The following is a 23,177-nucleotide window of genomic DNA, read 5'->3' as shown; positions in this document are numbered from 1 at the left end:
ATTCTCCAGGCAAGAAGACTGGAGTGAGTTGCCATTTCCTTCTCCAGGGGATCTTACCAACCCTGGAATCGAACATGTCTCCTGCACTGCAGGCAGATTCTTTACCAACTGAGCTACAAGGGAAGCCCTACATGGGACATACTTATACTCAAAAATTATTTGTTGTTTATCTGGAATTCAAATGCAACCGGGCATCCTGGTTTTGGGTGGCAGCAGGGTGTGGGGGTGGGGGTGGGTGGGGGTTGTTACTGTTTTTGCTCAATCTGGTAACAGCCTAGCAAGCAAGCTTCAGTTGCGAAGCCAACACTGAAGTAGCCCCTGATGGATATTAATGACTCAGTGTGCCTGACTCAGACTACCTCTGGCCTCAGCGAAGCCCATGGAGGCCCTGGCCTGCTGACAGAACCTGCGTGGTTCTCTCTGTGGCCTCCTAGGCTTTGATGGAGGCGTCCTCGGGCATGACAGATATTCTGTATGTGTATGGCCTCTCAGAAGATGACATCTCACGGGTCTGTGAAGAGTGAAGATCAGATTTATTTAATACAACACCCCGCAGGGCCCCTGCACTGCGTAGCCGAGGAGGACGAGGAAGGTGGCTGCAGCGGGGCATGCTCACTAGTGCAATCCCGCCACAGAAGGGCCACAGCCTCTCGTCCACACTCAGGACACCATCAGAAACACCTGAGGACCTCGGGAGACCATTCCTTTTAGCAAGGAATAAATAACAAAAAATTAGTAAGAAAAATATGCATTTCATTTTTCTATTAAAAAAAAAAATTTGCTGGAGGCAGCCATCTTCCTGTCCTTTGGCCTTCAGCGTGGTAGAGGAAAAGAAAGAAAGGGGATAGAAAACCAGCCTAAGAACATCTGTGCTTTGTCCAACTTCATTTTCTATTTGGTGCATTGCCCAGAAATGAACCTTGTCTTCAAGTTGGCATCTCAAAAGAGTTGCTCCCAAGCAGCTTTGTTCTCCCAGTTGTGGCAGGAGAGGTCATGGAGAGGACAGGGTGCAGCTGTCCAGTCCGTGCTGAGCACTTCCAAGGAACAAGGACTGCCTAGAACCACAGACCCTCAAAGGAGCAAAGGCAAAGAGAAAAACTAGCCCCTAAGCTAGGCCACTCTCTAGGGGGAACTGACTGCAAAACAGAAACCGGCTTCTGTACATGAGGGTACTTGGACAAGTTCTCGATTTCTACACAAGACAAAATATTCAAGTTTCAAAATATCCCAATGGCCAGTTTACCCTGAACCTCTGGCTGCCACTCTCCACTCCCGAGGATGCTCCAACTTGCTGGGAGGCAGGCTGTGTGGGAAACTAACCAGCCCGTCTGTTAGCTCTTTATACCCAACATAAAAGTAGTTAAGATGGATTTAAAAACTGGTGGCTTGGCCTGACGAATTGCTACGTTCGGTGGGAGCAGGGCAGGTCCGTAAATAAGTGCGCAAGACTCTTGCGATACGGGAATCATCTGTTCTTCTCGGAATGTGGGCATCCTCCCAGGCAGGCGCGTGTGCTCACGGAGTCCTAAGACCCGTCCAGGGAGCCTTCCGTTCTCTGCAGTGACAAGAGACAGGACACGCTATGGTCACACCCTTCAAGACTGAAGACTGGCTTGGTGGAAAGATACACAAAACTGCACCCAGCACTTCTCCAAGACGGCACAGCAGAACCGTCATCCGTGGGCACCCCCCACCCTGTGGGGGCAGCTCCTGCCCAGATTCATTCATCTTTCTCTCCATGTCTGTTCTGTGGGGTCTGCAGCCTCTGTTCCCCACATACACGCCGCACAGCAGACTCTCAACCAATTTCATCAAGCACCCACACAGGAAGACTAAGAAACACCCGGTGTCTTACTCCAACTCTATCTCTAAGTTAACGTTCTCTGGGTCTGTTTTGTTTTTTTGTTGTTGTTGTTTGCCTGTTTGTTTGTTTTTGGTCATGCCTCTTGGCTTGCAGGATCTTAGTTCCCTGACCAGGGATTGAACCTGTGACCCCCTGCAGTGAAAGCCCTGAGTCTTAACCACTGGACTGCCAGAGAAGCCCAGAGGTCTGTTTTTAAATTTAAAAAAATGAAAGACCAAACTCAAATGATTAAATTTTTAAAAGAGTTCTAAATTATATGATTCTGCCTTTAAAAAGAATGAAATTCTGATTCATTTCAACATGGATAAACCCTGAAAACAATATGCTAAGTGAAATAAGATAGACACGAAAGGAACAAATATTGTATGATTCCACTTAAATGGGGGTATTCAGAAGAGCCCAGTTCCTAGAGACATGAAGCAGGACGGTGGCTGCCATTCTGGGAGGCAGGAGGAACAGGAAATTAGGGCTCAACAGGTGCAGACTTTGGGTCTGGGATGATGAAAAGTTCTGTGGATTTGGCAGTGGTCACACAACAATGAGATTGGATTTAATGCCACTGAATGAATGGTACGCTGAAAGATGGTAAACTTCATGTGGTGTGTATTTCGCCACAATAAAAGTGAAAAAAAAATTATTTTTAATTCCATGTGCCAGCTTACAGTGTTCTCTGACTGTTCCATGTGGTATTTGTGTTACCTCATGCCGCTCCATGAGGGGACCTCCGTCTGACCCAGGCACTGGTTTTCCTGCTAAGAATGCAAGAAACTGCCCCCAAGAGTTTTCTATACTATCAATTACTGACAAACAACACTGCCATGAAATAGAAAGTGGAAGAGGTCCTAACGACCTGCAGAAGGAGTTGAAAGGCTAGAGAGGGGTGGATTTTGATGAATGGATGGAGCAAAGGGGCAAGAGGGGAGCAGGCTGGGAAATTCCCAAGTAGAGGGCCCCCGGGCAACAGTGAGTCTGGAAGAGCAGGCAGCACCTGAGTGCATGACACTGGGCCCTCTGTGAGCACTGAGTGTACCCTGCAGTAGGTGGAAGCCAGGGAGGCAGGAGAAGTTGTGGGGACTGGCCTGGGTCTTGGGAACACCATGATGGGGTTCTGTCTGTCTCCCTGAGGGTTGGCTGAGATGGAGTCCCTGTTTCGTTCTGGTCCTGCCAGGTCTGAGGAACCTCTCGGAAGGATGCAGGTCTGTGGGGCTCCAGCTGGAAGGCCAAGGCTCTGTCTCCTCCTTTGCCAAGAGAGACCCGCGCAAAGCAGGCCAAGAGAGCTGTGCTGGCCCCCGGGGGCTGGAGGCCCGCCAGCCCTGGCAGCTGCCCTTCCTCCACTTCCTCCACTTGGCCCGGAGGAGTGACCCTGGTGTCCAGCCTTTCTGCAGGCCCGGGACCAAGTCCTCCACCAGACACCTCCGCTGCCCTTTCCAGGGGAAGTGAGCTCAGGGAGCTGCTGCAGGAACAGCTCCAAGGATGGGAAGGGCAGGGCCACAGTTGTCCAGACTTTGGGGGTTTTGAACTAAAGGCTGACACACTCCCATCCAAGGCTGTGCTTGCCTGGTTTTAAATCAGAGCCCAGCTGTCAGGCACATGAGAACCGCCAAGAAATCAGCCCACTTTTGGCCAGAACATGGTGTGGACAGTCTCAAGGGTCATTTTGCTTCTAACACTCCTGGGATTTCTACTTCCTGCTTCTTGAATGTGCCTCTTCTGTGCACTTCCAATGAAGCAGATCTGTGCTGGGTGTCTGCTTAATCCTTGCAACAACCAAATGAGAGGGTTCTATTTCCTCCAGTTTATAGATGAGGCAACTAAGGTCCCAAGAGGTTAGGAAATCTGCCCAAAGTGACATGTCTAATAAGGAGCTATCAGGGAAGGGTCAAGTTTTAATGTGGGGCTCTGCTTCCTAAGTCAAAGGTTGGCTTGAGTTGAATCCTGGGTCTTGGGTAAGCAACTGCTATATTCTCCTCATGTGACAGGGGCCTTTTAGGGCCAAGCAAAGTAAATTCCCCATCCATACCCTATGCTGCCAGAGTGTCTGAGGAAAAGAACTTTAAAATAGATATCTAGGTTTTCCATGATAGTTTTCAATCTGCAAGTACTTTGCACAAGTAGTTCTCATCTAAGAAATGTTTCTCATTCTTAAGAAGCTTCTTGCTGCTGTTGTTGTTTCAGTCACTAAGCCATGTCTGATTCTTTTGCAACTCCATGGACTGTATAGTCTGCCAGGCTCCTCTGTCCATGGGATTTCCCCAGCAAGAATACTGGAGTGGGTTGCCATTTCCTTCTCCAGGGGATCTACCCAGCCTGGGGATCAAACCCCTGTCTCCTGCACTGGCAGGCAGATTCTTTACCATTGAGCCATGGGGGAAGCCCTAAGAAACTCCTTAATAGATAGATGTTTACTGTTTTTGCTATTGTCATCACCATCTCCATTTTATAGATGGGGAAGCTTAGGCTTGACTAGAGAGCTGGAACCCAGACCCCAGCCTTTTGATCCCCAATCCTGGGCCATTCCCATCGTATTCCAGCTGTCTGCTGGCTCCTGGGAAGGAAGGAGGTGAGCTGTAACTAGGAATTGCCTTTTTTTTTTTTTTTAGTAAGAAGGCAAGTTATTTACAAGATCCTGAGAGCCACACAGGTTCAGATTCATCCCTTTAAGTACAGGCTGTTCTCTTTCATGTTATCTGTCTGCCTGGGCCACAAACACGATTTATAAACAAGGCAAAAATGGCAGAGGAAAAATGAAGTCAGAATGTGCCATTGAAGCAAGTCAAACAATACTAAATTAGTATTTGGCTAAGCGGCTATCTCATTGTTAAGATATTTCCTCCAATATGTTTTCAGAAGCAATGGCTATTAAACAACTGGGAATGATCGCCAGGTTTGATTTCAGGAAGGAAATCCCCTCCCATTTCCTTCTGGGCATTTCAATTAATTTTCTCCTGACCCTTGCCAGCTGATTATTAGGGAAACTATACCTGTGTCGTTTATAAACAAGATGCTTTCGCGTCAAGATTCCAAATGCCTTTCCCAACGGCTGGGAATCCCTGTGCTCCCGCCAGAAGACTTAATTATTTTGGGGGGCAGGACCAGCCACGGGTGAGCTCTCAGGAGCAGACTCCTGGGCCTGCTTCTGGGCAAACGGAAAGTTCTGTCTGTCCTAGAGCTCGCAGCCTCTGTCCAGAGAGATCGTTTGGATTGAAGACAAAGTAAATAAGTCGGTCTCGAGGTCCAGCAAACCTGCCTTGGGTGGACACACCATGATTAGTGCATCAGCAGAATATCTCTTTATTTGGGTCCCACAAGGTCCATGGAGCAAAGTTCTCACTTTCCACACTCTCAAAGCTGTGATGGCCGGGACAGTGACATCACTCTTGGAGGGAGTCTTGCGGTGTGGACTGGCTGCGGAGCTTGGAGATGTAGGTTTTCCAGCCCTGGCTCTGCAGTTAACAAGCTGGGTCATCCTGGGCAAGCTATTCTGCTCTAAATTGACCTCCCCCCACACCCCCAGTGTCCTTCAAATGCGATCGTCTCTGATTTCAGATATCTGAGGGGGCTTAGGCTAGAAAAAGACATTCATTTCATTCCTCTTTTCCTTAAATTGATAGCCTTCCTCCATCACAAGAATGTCAGCAGCTTCCTGTCTGTCAAAGACATAATAAGTTCTCTGTTTGACAAGAATTCAGACTCGGGCAAAACAAAGGAAGCTGGGGGCCCATTGGAAGGGGCTACCAGCAATCTTGCTGAAAGTTCTTCCCAGACCTTAAAGAAGCAATCTGAGAGGCAAACACCTTATTCCTTAAGATGCTAGCTGCCCAGTTAACTTCTATGCTCCTGGGCAGCTCATAAAGAGGTGGAGAGTGGAAGATAAGGGGAGATGGGTCTTTGCAAAACTTGAACTTGGACCTCTGAGCCATTTTTTTTTTTTTTAACTACACCATGCAGAATCTTAGGTTTCCAACCAAAGATTGAACCCATGCCCCCGCAGCATTGGGAGTGTGGATTCCCAACCACTGGACCACTAGGGAAGTCCCCTTCTGCACTTCTTGTAAGCATTCCTATCTGCCAAGTGGCAGCTTCCTATATTTTCCACTAGCTACAGAATGAAACCTCATGATGAGGTACTTGAGTCTTTTCGAAGCAAGCGCTACCTCACCTTTCCCCCCATCACTCCTCACGGGCACCCTCGTCTGCTCCCATCCTGCTGCCAGAGCTTCCGCCATCTCCCCAGCCCTCAGACCTCAGCCCCTGAAGATCTTTCTACCTGGACGTGGCTGTTATGGGCTCGTTCCTCATGGCCTATCCGCATGACCCTTTCCTTGGGGAAGAAGCTGCTAACCAGGCAGCATGAAGCGCCTCGCTTCTGTTTCTGTGGTCTCTGGAGCAGCAAATTTCTCACCTGAGATAATCTCCCTGATTTCCTCACTGGGTCAAAGACCTTCCATGTCCCCCACAGCAGAGGGTCTGGTATGTGAGGGTAACTACACCCCCCGAATCTGCACTGCCCATCCCACCCCTCGTCACCCTCCAAGGACCTGGACTCAGAGGGAATATGGACTCTGCTCATCTTGAACTGAGCACCCTAGATTTCCAACCCTGCAGGCCCTTTTCGGGCTTTCGTGTCCTAAGTGGGCTGCGAAGGAATGACGGAAACGGTGGGAGAGAATTTCAAAACCACAGCAGGCCTAGAAAATCCGACAGCCTGAGCACCAGGCTGGTCAGAAGAGCCCAGGGTTCTGGGGTAAAACAGACAAGGCTAGTCCAGGGGTGTCCTTGCTGGGGCTGCAGAAGATGGAGTAAGCCTGGAAATATTTCACTGTTGAATGGACTATTTTTTTAAAAAAATAATGCATATGAAACATGTACTTACAGAATATCTGTTTTCCACGAAATCTGCAAAACAAAGGATAAGGCAAAGGTGAGCAGGATGAAGAGCACAAGGAGAGTTAGGCTCCCCATGCCAATGTCTCAGAGGCTGGGCAGGCCAAGGAAAGAGACAGCGGGGAGGTGCGAGCTGGCTGTGCAGGAGACCCCAGCCCTCATGCCTCCTGGGTGCCCAGGTTTATGGCTCCTCTGCCCACAGGTAGCTTCCCCAGGACCCTGTGGCTCCATGTGACAAGCATATAAAGTTCCTGGCAGCTCATTTGACATTTTAAACAGTTTTGGTTTTTTTTTTTTAACTTAATAGCACATACTATTTTAGAGGGGAAAAAAGAAACCTGAAAATTATGGAAAAGTAGGAAGCAGGTAAAAATTCTCTCTGGTTCCAAGGTTGACTGAAATGTCTTCCAGTCATTTTCCCATAAGAGTAGAGTTTTTTGTGTTTTTTGGGCGGGGGGAGGGTGGGGTGGGGGGAAGTTATAATTATCTAGTCTATGCCATTTTAGAGCCTCTCTTTTACACATGGTGTGATTTTAGAAACATAATTGTTAGCAGCTATTTAGTCATTATTCCACGAGTATGCAGTTGTTTATTAAACCAGTTCCTTACTTTTAAAAACTTAGGTTCTTTCCCAGTTTTTGCTATTTTATATGATGCCGCCAGTATCCTCTCTGGGAATAAAGCTATTTGCATGGTTCATACTAGTTTGACTATTCCCAGGAGTGGGATCCATGGAGCAGAAAGCATAAACAAGGCCAACGCCCATGGCATATAGAGTTCAACTGCTGTCTGAAGGGCAGGGCGCCACATCCCCTGGCCCTGGAAGGCAGCATCAGCCCAACTGTGTGGAGATCACACAGTCTTCTTGCTGGGGGGCATGCCGAGACTTGTCCAGAAGGTGAGAAGGAGGGTGAGAAAGGCCCAGGGGAACAGGAGGCCTTCCACCAAAGGTGAGTGACCACCTGCATTACTTAGAGGTGGTTTTTACTACAAGAGGTGAGAGAGGGCTGTGATTAGCCCTTGAACAGGACCAGACTCCACGAACAGCAGAGTTTCCGAATGGGGGGGTGGCCTACCTGCTATGGCTGATATCCCAAATAGCCCACTATGGCCCTAGCTCTGAAGACATGGAATCCTGGGGAAGGCCCAAGGGAAATGAGAGTTTTGGGGGTGGTTGCTATTCTTGAAGGTGGTGGAGGGCCATACCCTCCTCCTTACCCCCAAATCCTCGTTCTTCCTTGAGAGGCAATCCTAGGGACCTTGGTTTCTACCCGGTCCCCTCCGCCGCCCCCCAAGTTCAAGCCCCTTCTGAATCTTGGCTGTCCCGGGGCCCGACTGTCACAACAGGAGTCACAACCTTCTGTTTCTTTCTTGAATTTAAAAATATCCTGTTTCCACCAGTCCACTTCCCCCTCAAACCCTGTCTTATCACAGCTCCATTGTGCGTCTCTTCTAGAGGGAACAGGGCCAGGAGTTCCTAAGGGGCCCCCTTCTGTCCTGGCTAGGCCAGAGGCAGGCGTCAAGGGCCAAATGGATGAGTCAGCCCGACCAACAAGTCAAGCCATTGTGTGAACTTCCACACATTGAGTGAGGCCGTGGGCAGCACCCCCCACCCCCAGCCAAACCTGACCTGGAGGACCCAAAGGACCCCATGCTTCCCGCTCCTTCAGAGCCCCAGGGCTTCTGGAATCAGACCCACGAGAGCGAGAGCCTCATTTCCTAATGCAATATAGACTCGGAATACCAACATTTGAATGTAATATATTTGATAACGTATTATAATAACACATTCATAATGTATTATTCTAATATCTTCCCCCCTGGTGGCTCAGAGGTTAAAGTGTCTGCCTGCAATACTGGAGACCCGGGTTCGATCCCCGGGTTGGGAAGATACCCTGGAGAAGGAAATGGCAACCCACTCCAGGATTCTTGCCTGGAGAATCCCATGGACAGAGAAGCCTGGTGGGCTACAGTCCATGGGGTCACAAAGAGTCGGACACAACTGAGCAACTTCACTTACTTACTTACTTATAATAACACTGATTATACTGATAATACTGATGGAGCACCAAGCTACACACACTTGTTGTTGGTACTAGAATCTTGTGGGTAGTGTCCCTTTTTTTTTTTTAATGGAGTAAGTTTTATCTCCTTGAAGTAGCAGAGGCCACCCTGGGGGCAGGCTAGCAGTGCCCATGGGCCTAGTTTGCTCTGGGCCTCTCAAGATGGGTGTGGAGAGGGGGCACAGGCCCTCAAGTGCTCTTTCCTCCCTCCCAGAGAGGGCATGGCACAGGGCCCTCCTCTGATCATGACTCTCCATGATCAGCCCCTCCCTGGTCTACTGGAGTTCTCCCTTAAGAAGAAGCCTGGAAGTCTGAATTCCAGGCAAAGAGAAAGTAGAAGAGGGAGGCTGAGTGAAGGAGGTGGGCCCTGCGAGGCCCAGAAGACAGAGGTTAGTGTCTGGAGCAGGACTTGGCATCTCTCCCTAGAACCACAAGTCATCAGGTGGGAGGTGCCCAGGACACCTCCAAGGAGGGACACACAACTTCTAGGGAGGAAAACCAGCTCCTGTCTTGGGGAAGTCACAGGAAATTAATTCCTTTAAACCAGAATTTCTTAATGCTGGCACTACTGATATCCTGGGCTGGATAATTCTTTGTCAAGAGGCTTGTCCTGTGTGTTATAAGATGTTTACCAGTATCCCTGGCCGCCGCCCATTAGATGCAGGAGCAACCCCTTTCCCCACCCCTTGCCAAATTATGATAACCAAAAATGTCTCCAGACACTGCCAAAGGTCTATTGCGTTGAGAACCACTGCCCTAAACTGCAAATCTTATCCTAGGCCTGAGCGCTCTCAGAGGGAAGAACTGACTGTGTTGTTAATTAATTATGAGAAACCACTTATGCTCTGATCTTTAAAACTGGAGTAAATATATGTTAATAAGTTATGTTTTGGATGAACTGCAAACCATTTTATAAAGTACTTTCAGGATACGCTGGAGCCCTTTGAAACCATCAAGTGCTGAATCAGAGTGAAGGTACAAACTTCCTGGGCTAGCCAGGAATTCCAGTTCACACAAGGCTCAACCAGGCTGAGTGCAGCTGATGACTAAGCCATGGCAATGCACTCCAATATTCTTGTCTGGAGAATCCCATGGACAGAGGAGCCTGGTGGGCTACGGGCCATGGGGTCACACAACTGGAGGGACTTAGCATGCATTGCTGACAAATCCTAATCTCGGGCAAAATAAGTGGAAAGGAAATAACTTGAAAGACCTAAAGTGCTAAGCTTGCAGATCTAAATTATGAGGCAATTGTCAGCATTTTCTCCACTCCTGAGAAAGCTGAAGTTTCCTGAGAGGCAAGATCTCCTTCTCCACCCATTAATTCCGGCTGTGTCTTCGGGGCTAGTTCTCTTTTTCTCCTGAGGCTGACTTCAGCTTGGTCTCTTTCTGATAAAGTCTTCTTAGTTCTGAGAAACCCTCTCCTTCCCTCCCTAATAGGCAGGGAACATGTAGCAAAGAATGGTCTAATGGCTGAAAGTGAAGCAGCTCAAAGGTGGAGAGATTTCCTTGCCTAGGACGAACAGTTAATTGCTGGGACAGGAAGACGTGTGTGTCAGCAAGTTGGCCAAAAAGTTCTTTCGGGTTAGTCTAGCCGCTGGTGTGGCAAACCCAGACAAACTTTTTGGCCAACCCAATAGAGGAGCACAGGGAACTCTGCTCAATATTATGTAACAACCTAAGTGGGAAACGAATTTGCAAAAGAATAGATACATGTATATGTGTAAAAAAAATAAAAACCAAAGTAACTCCAATGGGAAAATAAGCTTTAATACAAATTTTTCTAGTTACGCTACTATAATTAGTACTCTGTGGTTCAGTTTGCCAAGTGGTTGGTGTCTGACTCTTTGCACCCTCATGGACTGCAGCATGCCAGGCTTCCCTGTCCTTCACTATCTCCTAAAAATGCTTATTTCAGGTGTTGGAAGAGTTAAGAGTAAGAAGAAACACAGCGCCATTTGTGCTTGAGCCACTGTTAACAACATATTAATAATTAATTTGAATTTTTCAATACATTTTCAACTATCAGAAAAACAACAGAATAGCAGATGTGTAAGACTGTGGTCAAGACTCAGTGGGAGGTAATGAGTTGGAAGAGTTGCCTCCTTCCTCCTTGTTTTATAGAACTCACCTGCCCACCACAGCCCTTATCCACTCAACGGCCATGTGCATTCCTGAGACACACCGAGATGTTCACCTTGCAGCAACTCCGCTGAGGCCAAGGGCATTTTATTGAGAATTAATGAGGAAACTGGGCTTCCCTGGTGGCTCAGTGGTAAAGAATCCGCCTGCCAACGCAGGAGACTCAGGTTCGATCCCTGGGTTGGGAAGATCCCCTGGAAAAGGAAATGGCAACCCACTCCAGTATTCTTGCCTAGGAAATCCCATGGACAGTCCATGGGGCTGCAAAGAGTTGAACAGGACTTAGCAACTCAACAACAAGGAAACTAATTGGTGACAAGAATTGGGGATGGGGCAAAGTCCTACAACCTGATGAAGGTGGAGCTGAGATCAAACCCCAGGGCTCCTACTGAACATGTTTTCCATCGGGCTGCAGTACAGAGAAGCATCCAGGCTGGCCTCGGACTAACACAAAAGCAGCAGCAACACAGTGCAATGGGTCCTGAGACCCAGGACTTAATTCAGATTTGAAGGGCAAACCTGGAGTCAAAGATGGGTAAAGGATTAGGGTGGACTCCAAGGGACCCCGGGGTGACTCTTAGAAGTGACTGAGTCCCCACCCCTCATCAACAAGTTCCAGGGCGTGGGTCGGGAGTGACCAAGGCATAGACAAATGACCATCACTTCCAAACACAGGACACTGAGGCTCTGAATGTTATGATCGTAAGGCCACTTAAGATCATTCATTCAATCCCCTGATTTGACAGATTAAAACAATTGAACATGGTCAAATTCACAGAGACAGAAAGCAGAATGGTCATTGCCAGGGGTTGGGGGCAGGGTCTGGGAAGTTATCGTTTAGTGGGTAAGGAGTATCAGTTAGGAAAGATGAAAAAGTCCTAGAGATGGATTGTGGTGATGGTTGTATAACAGTGTGATTGTACTCAGTGTTACTGAAACGCACACTTAAAAATGGTTACAATGGCAAGTGCTATGTATTTTTACAGTTAAAAAACAAAAAACAAAAAACTGAGCTTCGAGCCTAAAGCCAAGATCTCAAAGACCTGGTGCCTCCCACAGCCCATCAGCTCCCCAGACACTCCTCAGCCTGCAGCCTCCAACACCCTCTCCAGGGCCCTGGTCCTACCCAGAGCCCCACCCTAGAGCTGCTCCTTGGGGCCAGGCCTGCCCGATGCCCTTTGGCTTATCTAGACAAGCAGTTTTCCTTTGTATCACTCAGGGGGAAAAGGGAGTCTAAGTGCCAGAACTACGTCCTGTGAGCCATTTCCCAAAATAGCCAGCCCTGAAGTGATGCGTGTTGGAAGAGGATGGGAAACTGAGAAGCTAAGGTGGGGAAGAATGAAACACTAAGAAGGAAAGGTCAGACAAGACCCCGCCCTGTACTCGGCTTACTCACTGAGACCTACTTCCACTGGGGCCTTTTATTTTTATTGTGGGTCACACCCTCCCCTTAAAGTACACACACACACACACACACACACACACACACGTTTCTGGGTTATCTCTACTAGCCAGTCCAGAACAATCACTCCAGGATTGCTGGGGAGTAAGAAAGACTCTACCCCTTTGAATGAGAACCAGAGCAGAACTCAGAACATCTAGAAAATGGTTCTAAAAGCATATCCCCGGCCTGACAGCAGCCGCACATGGGAATTTGTTAGAAATGCAAGTTCTCAGCCCACTCCCAACCTACTGAATTAAGGGTGGTGCCAAACTACCTGTATTTTAACCCGCCTGCAGAAGCCCTCATCAAGATTCGAGCCCATGCCCCTCATTCCACAGAGAAGGTGACCAAGGTCCCGAGAGGCTCCCTGACTCACCTGGGGTCACCCAGACCACACCATGCTATTACTCTTACTTTGTAAAGAGCAACAGAGTTGAATGCTCTAATCAGGCTGATGACAGTGGAAACCAGTTGGTTTGGCAACACAGAGAGGGAACATGAAGCTTATGAAGGGCATCGCGCTGCAGCCAGGCTCCCTGCACCCCATCCCTGCTCTGCCATGGACCAGAGTGAGCTATGTCACCTCTGGGCCCATCTCCCCATCTGTAGGGCAGGAATAATAACGGAGCCCCCATCAACCCTGTGATGGGTTTGAGCGGCTGATAAAGGAAAAGAAAGAAAGAAAAGGGAAGAGGAATCAACCAAGGCTCCCAGCCTCCTCCTTTGGGCAGCAGACAAGTGGGAAATGTTCAAAAAGAGGAACTCCCTTGGCTTCCAAGACGCTGGCTTTTGCAGCAACGATGTGGTTTTGGCTACAAGGCCCAGGGCTTCCTCTACCCATCTGACAGGAGCTGGCTGCCAGGTTAGAGACCAGACTGTAGAGAGACCCAAGCCCCAGTTGACCCCTGATGGCCCAGAGGGTGCCGCAGGAGTGCCCCGGCCTGGGAGTCCGGAGCTGGCTCTCGTCTTGCGCTGGGCCAGGCACTGAACTCTATGGCTCGAGTTTTCCTTATGCATTTTTTAGCTAAAATGGATTGACTGCTCACCCTGGTAAGAATGGGCTTCCCTCGGTGGCTCAGACGGTAAAGAGTATATCTTTAATGTGGGAGACCCGGGTTCGATCCCTGGAGTGGGAAGATCCCCTGGAGAAGGGAATAACTACCCACTCCAGTATTCTTGCCTGGAGAATTCCATGGACAGAGGAGCCTGGCGGGCTACAGGCCATGGGGTCGCAAAGAGTTGGACTGCTGTCTCATCCCCTTCTCTTATTTAGTCTCTTCTCTGTTTAATAGTTGAAGAAACTGAGTCTCAGAGAGGTGAGGCATCTTGGTCAGAGTTGCACAGCTGGTGATGCGGCAGTACCAGGGCAGGGGCTCAAATGTCTGCCAGCAAAACAGGGCCCTGCGCCACCTCAAATCTCTACTGGGTTGGGTTCTATGGTCTAGCTTATGGTCTGTTTCGGCTAGAGGGGAGCAGGCGGGTTCCAACAGCTGGGGACTGAAAACTCAGGCATCTAGAACCACCCTGGGGACCCTGAAAAAACGCACTAGAACAGTTGCCCTAAAGCAGAGTAGAAAATCAGAGTGTGTCACCCTAAAATAAGCCACTTTGGCATAAGGGTCATTTTGAGCTGGAGGCAAATAAGAATCAACGGAGGCAAGCTTTCCAGGAGCTTCCCTCATTCTTTTTCTTGTTAATTATCTGTCTTTTGTCAGGCTAATCTGCAGGGTCCCTAGACACTAGCTCTTGGGAATCCACACAGGGTGTGACCTTCACCAGCAGCCTGGGGCCTCCCTGGGTGGCCTCAGGTGACCCGAGAGCCCAGGCCTCCTGTAGCCTGGGGTTCCTGCAGTCTCCACCCTTCACCAGCTGCCCTTCCTCAAAACCAAAGGAACTCATTTGGTGATCAGGAGTGTGGAATCCAGCTCTGGGGTGGGCCAGTTTTCAGTGAAACTGAAAGTCGCTCAGCCGTGTCCAGCTCTTTGTGACTCCATGGACTGTATAGTCCATGGAATTCTCCAGGCCAGAATACTGGAGTGAGTAGCCTTTCCCTTCTCCAGGGGATCTTCCAAACCCAGGGATTGAACCCAGGTCTCCCACATTGCAGGTGGATTCTTTACCAGCTGAGCCACAAGGGAAGCCCAAGAATACTGGAGTGGGTAGCCTTTCCCTTCTCCAGGGGATCTTCCAAACCCAGGGATTGAACCCAGGTCTCCCACATTGCAGGTGGATTCTTTACCAGCTGAGCCACAAGGGAAGCCCAAGAATACTGGAGTGGGTAGCCTATCCCTTCTCCAGTGGATCTTCCCGACCCAGGAATCGAATCGGGGTCTAAAGATACCAACTGAGCTATCGGGGAACTAGCACTAACCTCGGGAAACTGTTTTAAGCTAAGTCTCGTATCCTCATCTGAAAAATGGGATTTATTGTGGAGGATTGAAAGAGGTAATGTCATATAGACCACTTAGCACCAACAGTAAGTGCTTAATAAATGTTGAGTTTTTGCATAACCAAAGCAACTGAAAGCAAACCTTCTCAGGGACCATGAGGAAAGCAAAGGGCATTTTTATACAAGTACCCGACAGGACCAACCTTGAGCCCTCTCTGAATTTCAGCTTTCTGTTACACTGGAAGAACGGAGGGAGGCTGTTTCTGAATTTGTGTTTTGCTAGCTCTGAATAATACTAAGAATGCAAAATGAGATACTGAAGCTAAAAATCCTCCAGGAAATGGTTTTCAAAAATTATTCGGTCAGTGTCAGGTTCCCCACGGGGCTGAGTTTCTGATCTAATCATGAAAATACCACCTTTTAAAAGATTGATCAAGGGGCGATTCCTAGTTGAGATAACAAGCAGGCTCTTGAGGTAAGACAGTGCTTTCCAAATACTGGCAGCATCAGAAACACGTGGGACCTTGTTGGGAGTACAGATTCTGATTCTGTGGGTCTGGGTTGGGCCTGAGACCACCGTTTACCTGTCGTGGACCACCCTTGGTGTAGCCAGGCTTTACTGAAGTTTCCTAGCCTATTTGAATAATTCCTTTTCCAAGAATCCACTTAAATAGAGGCCTATTGTACAGAGAAAGATATCTGCATAGTGACTGTTTTCCCTCGGAACGTTTGTGCTTTTTGGGTTGTGACTTATTTTCAGTGTAATATATCACATAAGGAAGGTGGCCAGTAATATTGTAATAACTCTGTTTGGGAGCAGATGGTTACTAGGTGGTGATCATTTAATAATAAAATGCCAAACCTTTATATAGTAAATCTGAATGTAACATAATACTGTCCATCAGCTAGATTACAATGAAGAAATAAAAATAAATAAAAGGGGTTCTTGGTAGATTTCATTTCATGATAATGAAATAGAAAAATTACACCAAAAAACGAGATTGTTGGGAGTGATTCTAGTTTGCTCTACACCTGAAACCAACACATTATAAATCAACCATACTTGAATAAAAATTTTTAAAAATAGATAACTAATAAGAAACAGAAGGAGAAGGGGGTGACAGAGGATGAGATGGTTGGATGGCATCACCAACTCAGTGGACGTGAGTTTGAGCAAACTCTGGGAGATAGTGAAGGACAGGGAAGCCTGGTGTGCCACAGTCCATGGGGTTGCAAAGAGATGGACAAAACTGAGCAACTGAGGAACAATAAGAACCTGCTGTACAGCACAGGGAACTCTATTCTAGACTCTGTAATAGCCTGTATAGGAAAAGCATCTGAAACGAGTGGATGTATGTATGTGTATCACTGATTCGCTTTGCTGTATGCCTGAAGCTAACGCAACATTGTATACCAACTCTACTCCAATAAAAATTTTTTTTAATTAAATAAATAAAAGTGGTTCTTTGTGGATTTTATTTCATGAGAATGAACTAGAATCATTACATAAAAATGAGATTGTTAGGCACGGCCGAAGTTCCTTGTCTGCCCAGCCCTGGGGAAAGCTCTCTGAGAGGAAGCAGTGAAGGCAAGGAGTGAGGCGGGGTCTGGGCAGAAATCACAGGAAGAGGAAGTGAATCCCTACCCGTCTCCCTCGCCCAGACTCAGCGTGCTCATCAAAAGGATGTAGCTAATATCCTCCAAGCAGAGGTCTGACTTTGCCTGAGGCCTTCAGGAGCCTGGCGCACCAGGGCCTGTGTGAGGAGCGGGCGAGGCCCCTGAGAAGAGGCGGGTAGGACTGCACTGCCTCTGTCTGGGTCAGGAGTGCCCGGACGGCTGCTGGGCACCTCGTGAGCACACAGTGGCTCCAGGACACGCTCCAGTCCACCCGGCCCTTAGCTGGGCGTGAACGAGTGAGGCTCTGTCTGCCTGGCAGGCAGCCCGCCCTCAGTAAGTGTGCAGCGACTACGTAAATAATACACATGGCCACTTTCTCAGGGTGGAGGGGAGAGACTGTCGACAACTCCAGTCCAACGCTGCACTCTCTTTGGTCGCCTTTGTACCTTCTTTCCCCGGTCCACACCCGAGATCCCATGGATGAAATTATAGGAAGTGCCCTCCCCCCGACCCAGGCTGGGGGTGTGGGGGACTCTCACTCACCAGGATCAGCTTTCCGGATTTCACTGTATACCGTCTCCGTGCCCTTTGTTCCCAGACCTGGAAAGGGGCCAGGCACAGGTCAGCAGACAGATCAGCCACTGCTGAAGCAGGAGAATGTTGGGGTGCCCCAAGCAAGGTGGTGCCCCATGGTCCACCCCATGGCCCGCCCCAGGAGTGCTGTCTGCAGCAGCCCCTGGCGTCCTTGTCACCACTGAGCCCGGGCCACTTCCTGGAAGATCTAGGTCTCTCACCCTGGAAGTATGAGACCGACAGGCCACTGTGGGACCCTGGACCCTGGGGGTGTGGGTAGAGGCACCCCCCCATGCAGACCTGGAGTCTTCAGCTCTGCGGCCCCCTACCTCCTTCTCAGCCACTGTGACCCTGTGTCCAGTTGCTCTGCCAGCCCTGTCCCAAGAGGCTGGGACAGGGTCTTCCAGTCACCCTTGGGAAAGTCTGGGTTAGAGCCTGGGCATCACTGAGACTCTAAGGATCTGCGGAGACCCGCTCACAACACTAGACAGCTGCGCTGGTTGATTTCAAATGCCGAAAATCTTGGCCTCAATGCAGATTCTGATTGAGACGGTCCAGGGTGGGCCCTGGCACTGGTCTTTTAAGAGCTTCCTCAGTGTGTGCTCAGTTGCTTCAGTCGTGTCTGACTCTGCACCCCATGGACTGTAGCCTACCAGGCTCCTATGTCCACTGGATTCTCCAGACAAGAATACTGGAGTGGGTTGCCATGCCCTCCTCCAGGGAAGAGCTTCCTAGGGGGTTCTAAGATGCAGACAGTGTTGAGATCCTCTGGTCTGGACTCTTCCTGAACAGCAGACAAGATAACCAACTTAAGGTGTAGGTCACACCCAGAGGAGACTCAAGGGTTTGGGAGACAAAGAACGCCCACTACGGCCATCTGTTTAAATTGACGTCCATGCACAGGTTGTGTATATACTCCTGTGCACACACTCACAGTGTATCTACATGCATTGCACACACACTCACACCCTCAGGATGGAACCTGCCACTTCCCTCTCATTTGCACCAGAGACCAGGAGGCCTTATTGTAGAAAGACGCCTGGTGCTCTGTGGCCAGGATTCCCCCTCTACAGATCAGGAAACGGACCCCCAGACTGGGTGACGCTTCCTACCACCATGGGCAGTGCCACCTGGACGTCGCCTTCCTCAGTGGCAGATGGCCAGGGCACATACATTGATTCTAACTACACCAAGACACCCTCAACTCAGCAGACTCCCCTCTCCCATGCCCTGACCCTGCCTGCACTCCTCCACTGACTGCAAGGACCTTTTGTTTTGACCCATTCCTCCTCGTCCTCCGAGCCCCAGGACCGGCTTTGCTCCTACACTTGGGTGCACACACCCTCACACACCTACATCCTCCCTTACATACGCCCCTCTTTCCTGGGCCCTGGGCAGTTTCATGGGCTCCCACAGCACTTCGGGGACACTTGCCCATGACACTGACCCTACTTGTCTCCACAGCTGTCTCCCCTGGTGGACCCCCCACTCCTCTAGGGCAGCGTCTTGGGTCTTGTGCGCCTCCAGATTCCAGACCCTGCGCATCTACCTGGAGGCATCTATAAGGTTTGATGGGATAGTGAAGACAACAGTCAGTCTCCCTGCAGGGGTCTCTGTCTCAGACCTTCCGGAAGGTTTGACATGATCAGCCTGATCACTGAAGTTTTAGGTCTTTACACGCACAAATGTGGCGGTTCCTAGGTCATGACCTGAATGCTAGGAGAAAGCTTGGAAGGCAGTTCAGTTCAGCTGCTGAACTTGGGGCACGTGGGGTGTCAGGACCTTGCAGAAGGCATCATAGTGACTCCCCCAGGGCACCAACAGCAGAGTGGCTGAGCTACAAGGCACCCCGCCCCACACCGGGACACCCATCTTTCTCCAAGAGGATAGCAGAGATACCCACACACTCTCCACTCTCTCTTTATGGCACGAGACCTGGGGGTGTAGAGGGGAGCTGCAGTGATCCCCATGTCTGCCAGGGCGGGGGGAAGGGGATGGTGTCTACCCCATCCCTGAGGGACTCTCCACTCAATGTCAGGCCTGGACACGTCACTCATTCAACACGGTCCTAACATCTACTGTGTGCCAGGCACGGTGGAAGAAGAAAACGGAGTGGGGACCTGGCTCCAGCTTTCGGAACTCCAGGTTCCGGGGCCGGCGGCGTGCAAACAGTGCTGTGATGGAGGCTCTGGAACACTGCACGCTGCACCAGTGCACTCCTCCACAACAGGGTCAGCAGAGGGAGGGAAGGGGCTGCGCAGCCAAGCCTGGGGGCCTGCACACTCTGGGGGACCCCACCATGCCCAGGCACATAAAGGGCTCCCAAGGGACCTCTGGTCACCTTGGGGATGCTCTGACACCCTCTGGATCCAAGGAGCTGCACTTGGCTCCCTTTCATCCCATCGCTCTGTGCATCAGTCAGGGCACAGAGAGGTTTCACTTCTTGGTTGAGCTGTCAGAGTTGCAGCTGCCCCAGTGGAACCTCCCCAACCCCACCCTCCTGGCTCCCCTGGGCATGTGGACGAAGTTTGCAGCTCACTGAGGGCTCCCCGCCTCCTCGGGCTGCTCCGTGGCAGCAGCTGCCCGCTAATGACTAAACCAGGCCAACAGGCTGTTTGTCTCTGCTGTCAGGGATGTTTCCGGAGGGGCTTTGTTTGGGCTTCTGTTTTTCTCTGTTCAACAGAGAAAGAGATGGCTTCAACGTCACGGGGTTTTCCCAGCAATTGGTCTCAGAGCAAACAGGCAGCAAACCGGGATTTAACGAGTTCCTTCCCACCCCTCCTCCACTTGCGAGTGACCACTTGGGCAGCCGCCAGCCATGGTCGGAGCTGGACTGGTCCCCTTTCCTTCCTCCATCCCGTCTGTAGAGGAGGGAGGCCTGGACAATAGGGAACTGGGTTGGCCAAGACCAGGTCAAGTCTACCAGTGGCCTTGAACCCACAGTCTTCTCCCTGCCTAGTAACGCCCCATTCCCCACCTGCAGGAGAGAGCAGGCAGACACCATCCTGGGCCAGACTCCCCAACTGTCCCTTAGCTGTCAAGGAGGCTGGGCCCAGAAAACAACTGGAGTCTTTTAGAGATTTCCCATTTTTACCCCAGTCTGCCGAGGCCCCTGCAGCCCACTCAGCACCTTTGTGCAAACTGGGGAAAGTTCCCCCGGGGGTTCTGACCCCACAGCTGCATGGCTGGGCACGAAAGCACCCCTGCTTCATCCGGTCCCGGGGATCCTCTTGTCCCTTCAACCCCTCCCTCCCTCCCTGCAAGCAAGAAAACCAGATGCTGCCAACGTGGAAAGCTTCCCCAAGGAATGGAAAATGGATGCTTTTCCGAGGACAAAGCCCTGTTTCCTTCTTCCTGCTTCAGTTTCCTTCAACCCAGAGCCTTCCAGGCCTCGTGTGTAGGCCTCACCACTCCACCCCGCTCTGGCCCAGCCAGCACAGGGTAAGGGTGGGGCCTGGCCCTCTGGGACCAGGATGAGAACCTCGAGAGGCCAGGGACTTCCCTGGTGGTCCAGCGGCTAAGACTCCACGCTCCCAGTGCAGGGGGCCCAGGTTCAATCCCTGGTCGGGGAACTAGATCCCACATGCCGCAACTAAAAGTTCACATGCCACAACTAAAGATTCTGCGTGCTCCTGCAGGCAGCAACTAAGACCCGGCACAGCCAGATAAATAAATAAATATTAAAAAAAAAAAGAGAGAGTGATCTTCAAGGCCAGAGCCCAGGGCAATCACTGTCTGCTTGAGCGCCTGGTGGGGCGTGGAGGACAGGGGGCTTTTTCCCACGCACATGCAGCCCTGACCTCTTGTGCTTCCCTTTTCCTTCTAAGCCTGAAGCCGCCTTAGGAGGAAGTGAGCTGTTACTCATGGGATGGAGCCCACGAGGCACAGGGATGGGGGACCTCAGGCCAGACACGGGAAGGCTGGCGAGGAGCCTCCCTAAAGTCCCACCGGCCACAACCCACCCAGTCTCAGTTCTGAGCCGCAGAGCCCTGCGCCACACCCTCTCAGACTCTCACTTTCAACCCGATTGAACCAGGTTCCCCCTGAGCCTGTGCTCCCAATCGCAGGCATCATGAACATCCACGTGGTTATTCAGTCAAGAAACATGTAGAAATTCTGTCTTCCTCATCCTGGCCATGTATGCCTTGTCCAGGGCTATGGTCTGACTCTAACATATATCCAGAATCTATCCGTTGCCAGCACTTTAGCTCCATCCCCATCTTTTCTCACCTGGCTTCAGTTTTTGTTCCCTTTAATCCGCCCTCCATACCATCCCTAAGGATCACATTATCATTTTTAAAGGAGGAAGTTGGCTGCTTAAAGGCTTCCAAAGGCCCCCAGTCCAGTCTCGGTGGACTAGAATAGAAAGAGAACTTTGGTGGCCCCACCCGGTCCTTCCAGCTGCATCTGCCTTGGCTCCCTCTCACTCGCTCTGCAGACATTTAAGGATCCGAAAGTGTCATTTAAGGATCCTTTAAGGTCTTCCTTCAGATCTTTAAATGAGCCGAACTCAAGGCCACCTCCCACTGCCCTGCACATCTCCTAGTCCTCCTAGCCCACCTTCCTCTTGGCGGGGCCACCTTCCCTGTGCCCTTCAGGCCCCAGCTCAAAGGCCACCCCTCTAAGAGGCCTTCTGGGACCACCCAGAAGAGGAACCACCTTACAGGCCTTCCCCTCACTCCCCACTCTTCCCGCAAGCTCTGACTCTAACCCAATACCGCCGTCTGCTCATCAGTTCCTTGTTTCCCTGACTCCCTCAGAGGCCACACCTCCATGAGAGAGGACCACATATGTCATCCTCACTGCTTGTGCTGGGGCTGCTCCATCACAGACCCTTAATTTGTTAACCCAACAAGCAAATCACTTTACCATGAAACAATAAGAGGGAGAGAACTTCAGGCCGGCTGTGGCCCCCACCTCTGCCCCCATCCAGCCTAGATATAGAACTGGGATGCCCTGTGTAGGCCAGCAGATGGGCAGTATCAACTCCAGGGGCCAGGCTGACCGAGACTTACGGGCACCGTGGCTCTGTTGGGCAGCACCCAGCCCCAGGGGATGGCCCTGCCTGGAAGGTTCCACACCCACATCTGCAGACATGGTACTTGGAACTGAGCTAAGCAGAGGAGGAAGGAAGGACCCCCAAGCTCCTTCCAGATGATGGAGCTGGAGAATGCCCTCACCGTGTGGCTCTGGCTGAGGCAACAGAAGCATGGTCTGCAAGGCAGCCCCGGGTGTGCCGGGCTGAGTGAACACGGTTTGGCCTCAGCCTCAGCAGGAAGTGGGGTGCTTGGCAACAGTCCTAATGAGCTTCCCAGCAGGGCAGGAAGGCTGGATGGCTGCTTCCTTGGTGTGGCAGCCTCTGGGGGAGCTGAGGAGGCTTAGGTGGATATGCATGTCTTTTTGTGGTGCCAGAAGCAACTGAGATTGATGTTCTAGCACTTGCTGTGGACTTAACTCACCCTGAGTCAGTCTCTCCAGTGCAGGACCAGAGCCAGGAGCTGGTCCCCCAAACCAGCCTGCCCAGGAGAACCACATACAGAAAAACAAAACCCGAAGTCCAGGTGGTTCAGTGGTAAAAGAATCCACCTGCCAATGCAGGAGACACAGGACATGCGGGTTCAATCCTTCAGTTGGGAAGATCCACTGGAGGAGGAGATGGCAACCCACTCTAGTGTTCTTGCCTGTGAGAACCCTGTGGACAAAGAAGCCTGGCAGGCTACAGTCCATAAGGTTGCAAAGAGTTGGACACGACTGAGCAGGCACACACACACACAATGCTGGTGCCACTGTTTCCATGGAGAGAGTCTCTGCTTTCAAAAGCCTTTGTCCCTTAAATAGCCAAGCCCTTGCTTACTCCTTCAAAGTCGCATTTCATTTACACAAGCTCAGTCTGTAAGCAATTTTTTTTTTTAAGGAAGGTGCTGGACCTGGGGCAAGGGGGCTCCCTCTGGAAGGACATCCAAACACCCAGGGGTGAAGCAGCCTACAAACAGTCTCTCGACACACCCATGTCTTAGCACCTAGTAACTGCTCAATAAAACACACCCATCTTTAGTAGCATGGTAAATAATAATACTAAAGCTGAAACTCCAGTACTTTGGCCACCTCATGCAAAGAGTTGACTCATTAGAAAAGACTCTGATGCTGGGAGGGGTTGGGGGCAGGAGGAGAAGGGGACGACAGAGGATGAGATGGCTGGAT

General features: G+C 50.5%; 1 protein-coding gene across 4 annotated transcripts in view; it reads right to left on the bottom strand.

Moving 5' to 3' along the window:
• Positions 1-506: 506 nt before the first annotated feature.
• Positions 507-23,177, bottom strand: part of PECAM1 (platelet/endothelial cell adhesion molecule 1) — a 109,625-nt gene continuing 86,954 nt past the window's right edge. For all 4 annotated transcript variants that reach the window (XM_010856412.1, XM_010856413.1, XM_010856411.1 and 1 more), the window contains 3 exons: positions 16,947-17,003; positions 6,738-6,760; positions 507-1,555 (listed from right to left, as the gene is read on the bottom strand). In XM_010856412.1, the coding sequence (XP_010854714.1) occupies positions 1,526-1,555; positions 6,738-6,760; positions 16,947-17,003 (110 nt within the window). In that variant the 3' untranslated portion in view covers positions 507-1,525. The remainder of the gene's footprint in view (positions 1,556-6,737; positions 6,761-16,946; positions 17,004-23,177) is intronic.

The sequence above is a fragment of the Bison bison genome, unplaced genomic scaffold (assembly GCF_000754665.1).
Source record: "Bison bison bison isolate TAMUID 2011002044 unplaced genomic scaffold, Bison_UMD1.0 scf7180017864371, whole genome shotgun sequence".
Classification (NCBI taxonomy): Eukaryota; Metazoa; Chordata; class Mammalia; order Artiodactyla; family Bovidae; genus Bison; species Bison bison.
Note: the sequence above shows the minus strand (reverse complement) of the source record. Positions and strands in the feature narration are given on the sequence as shown.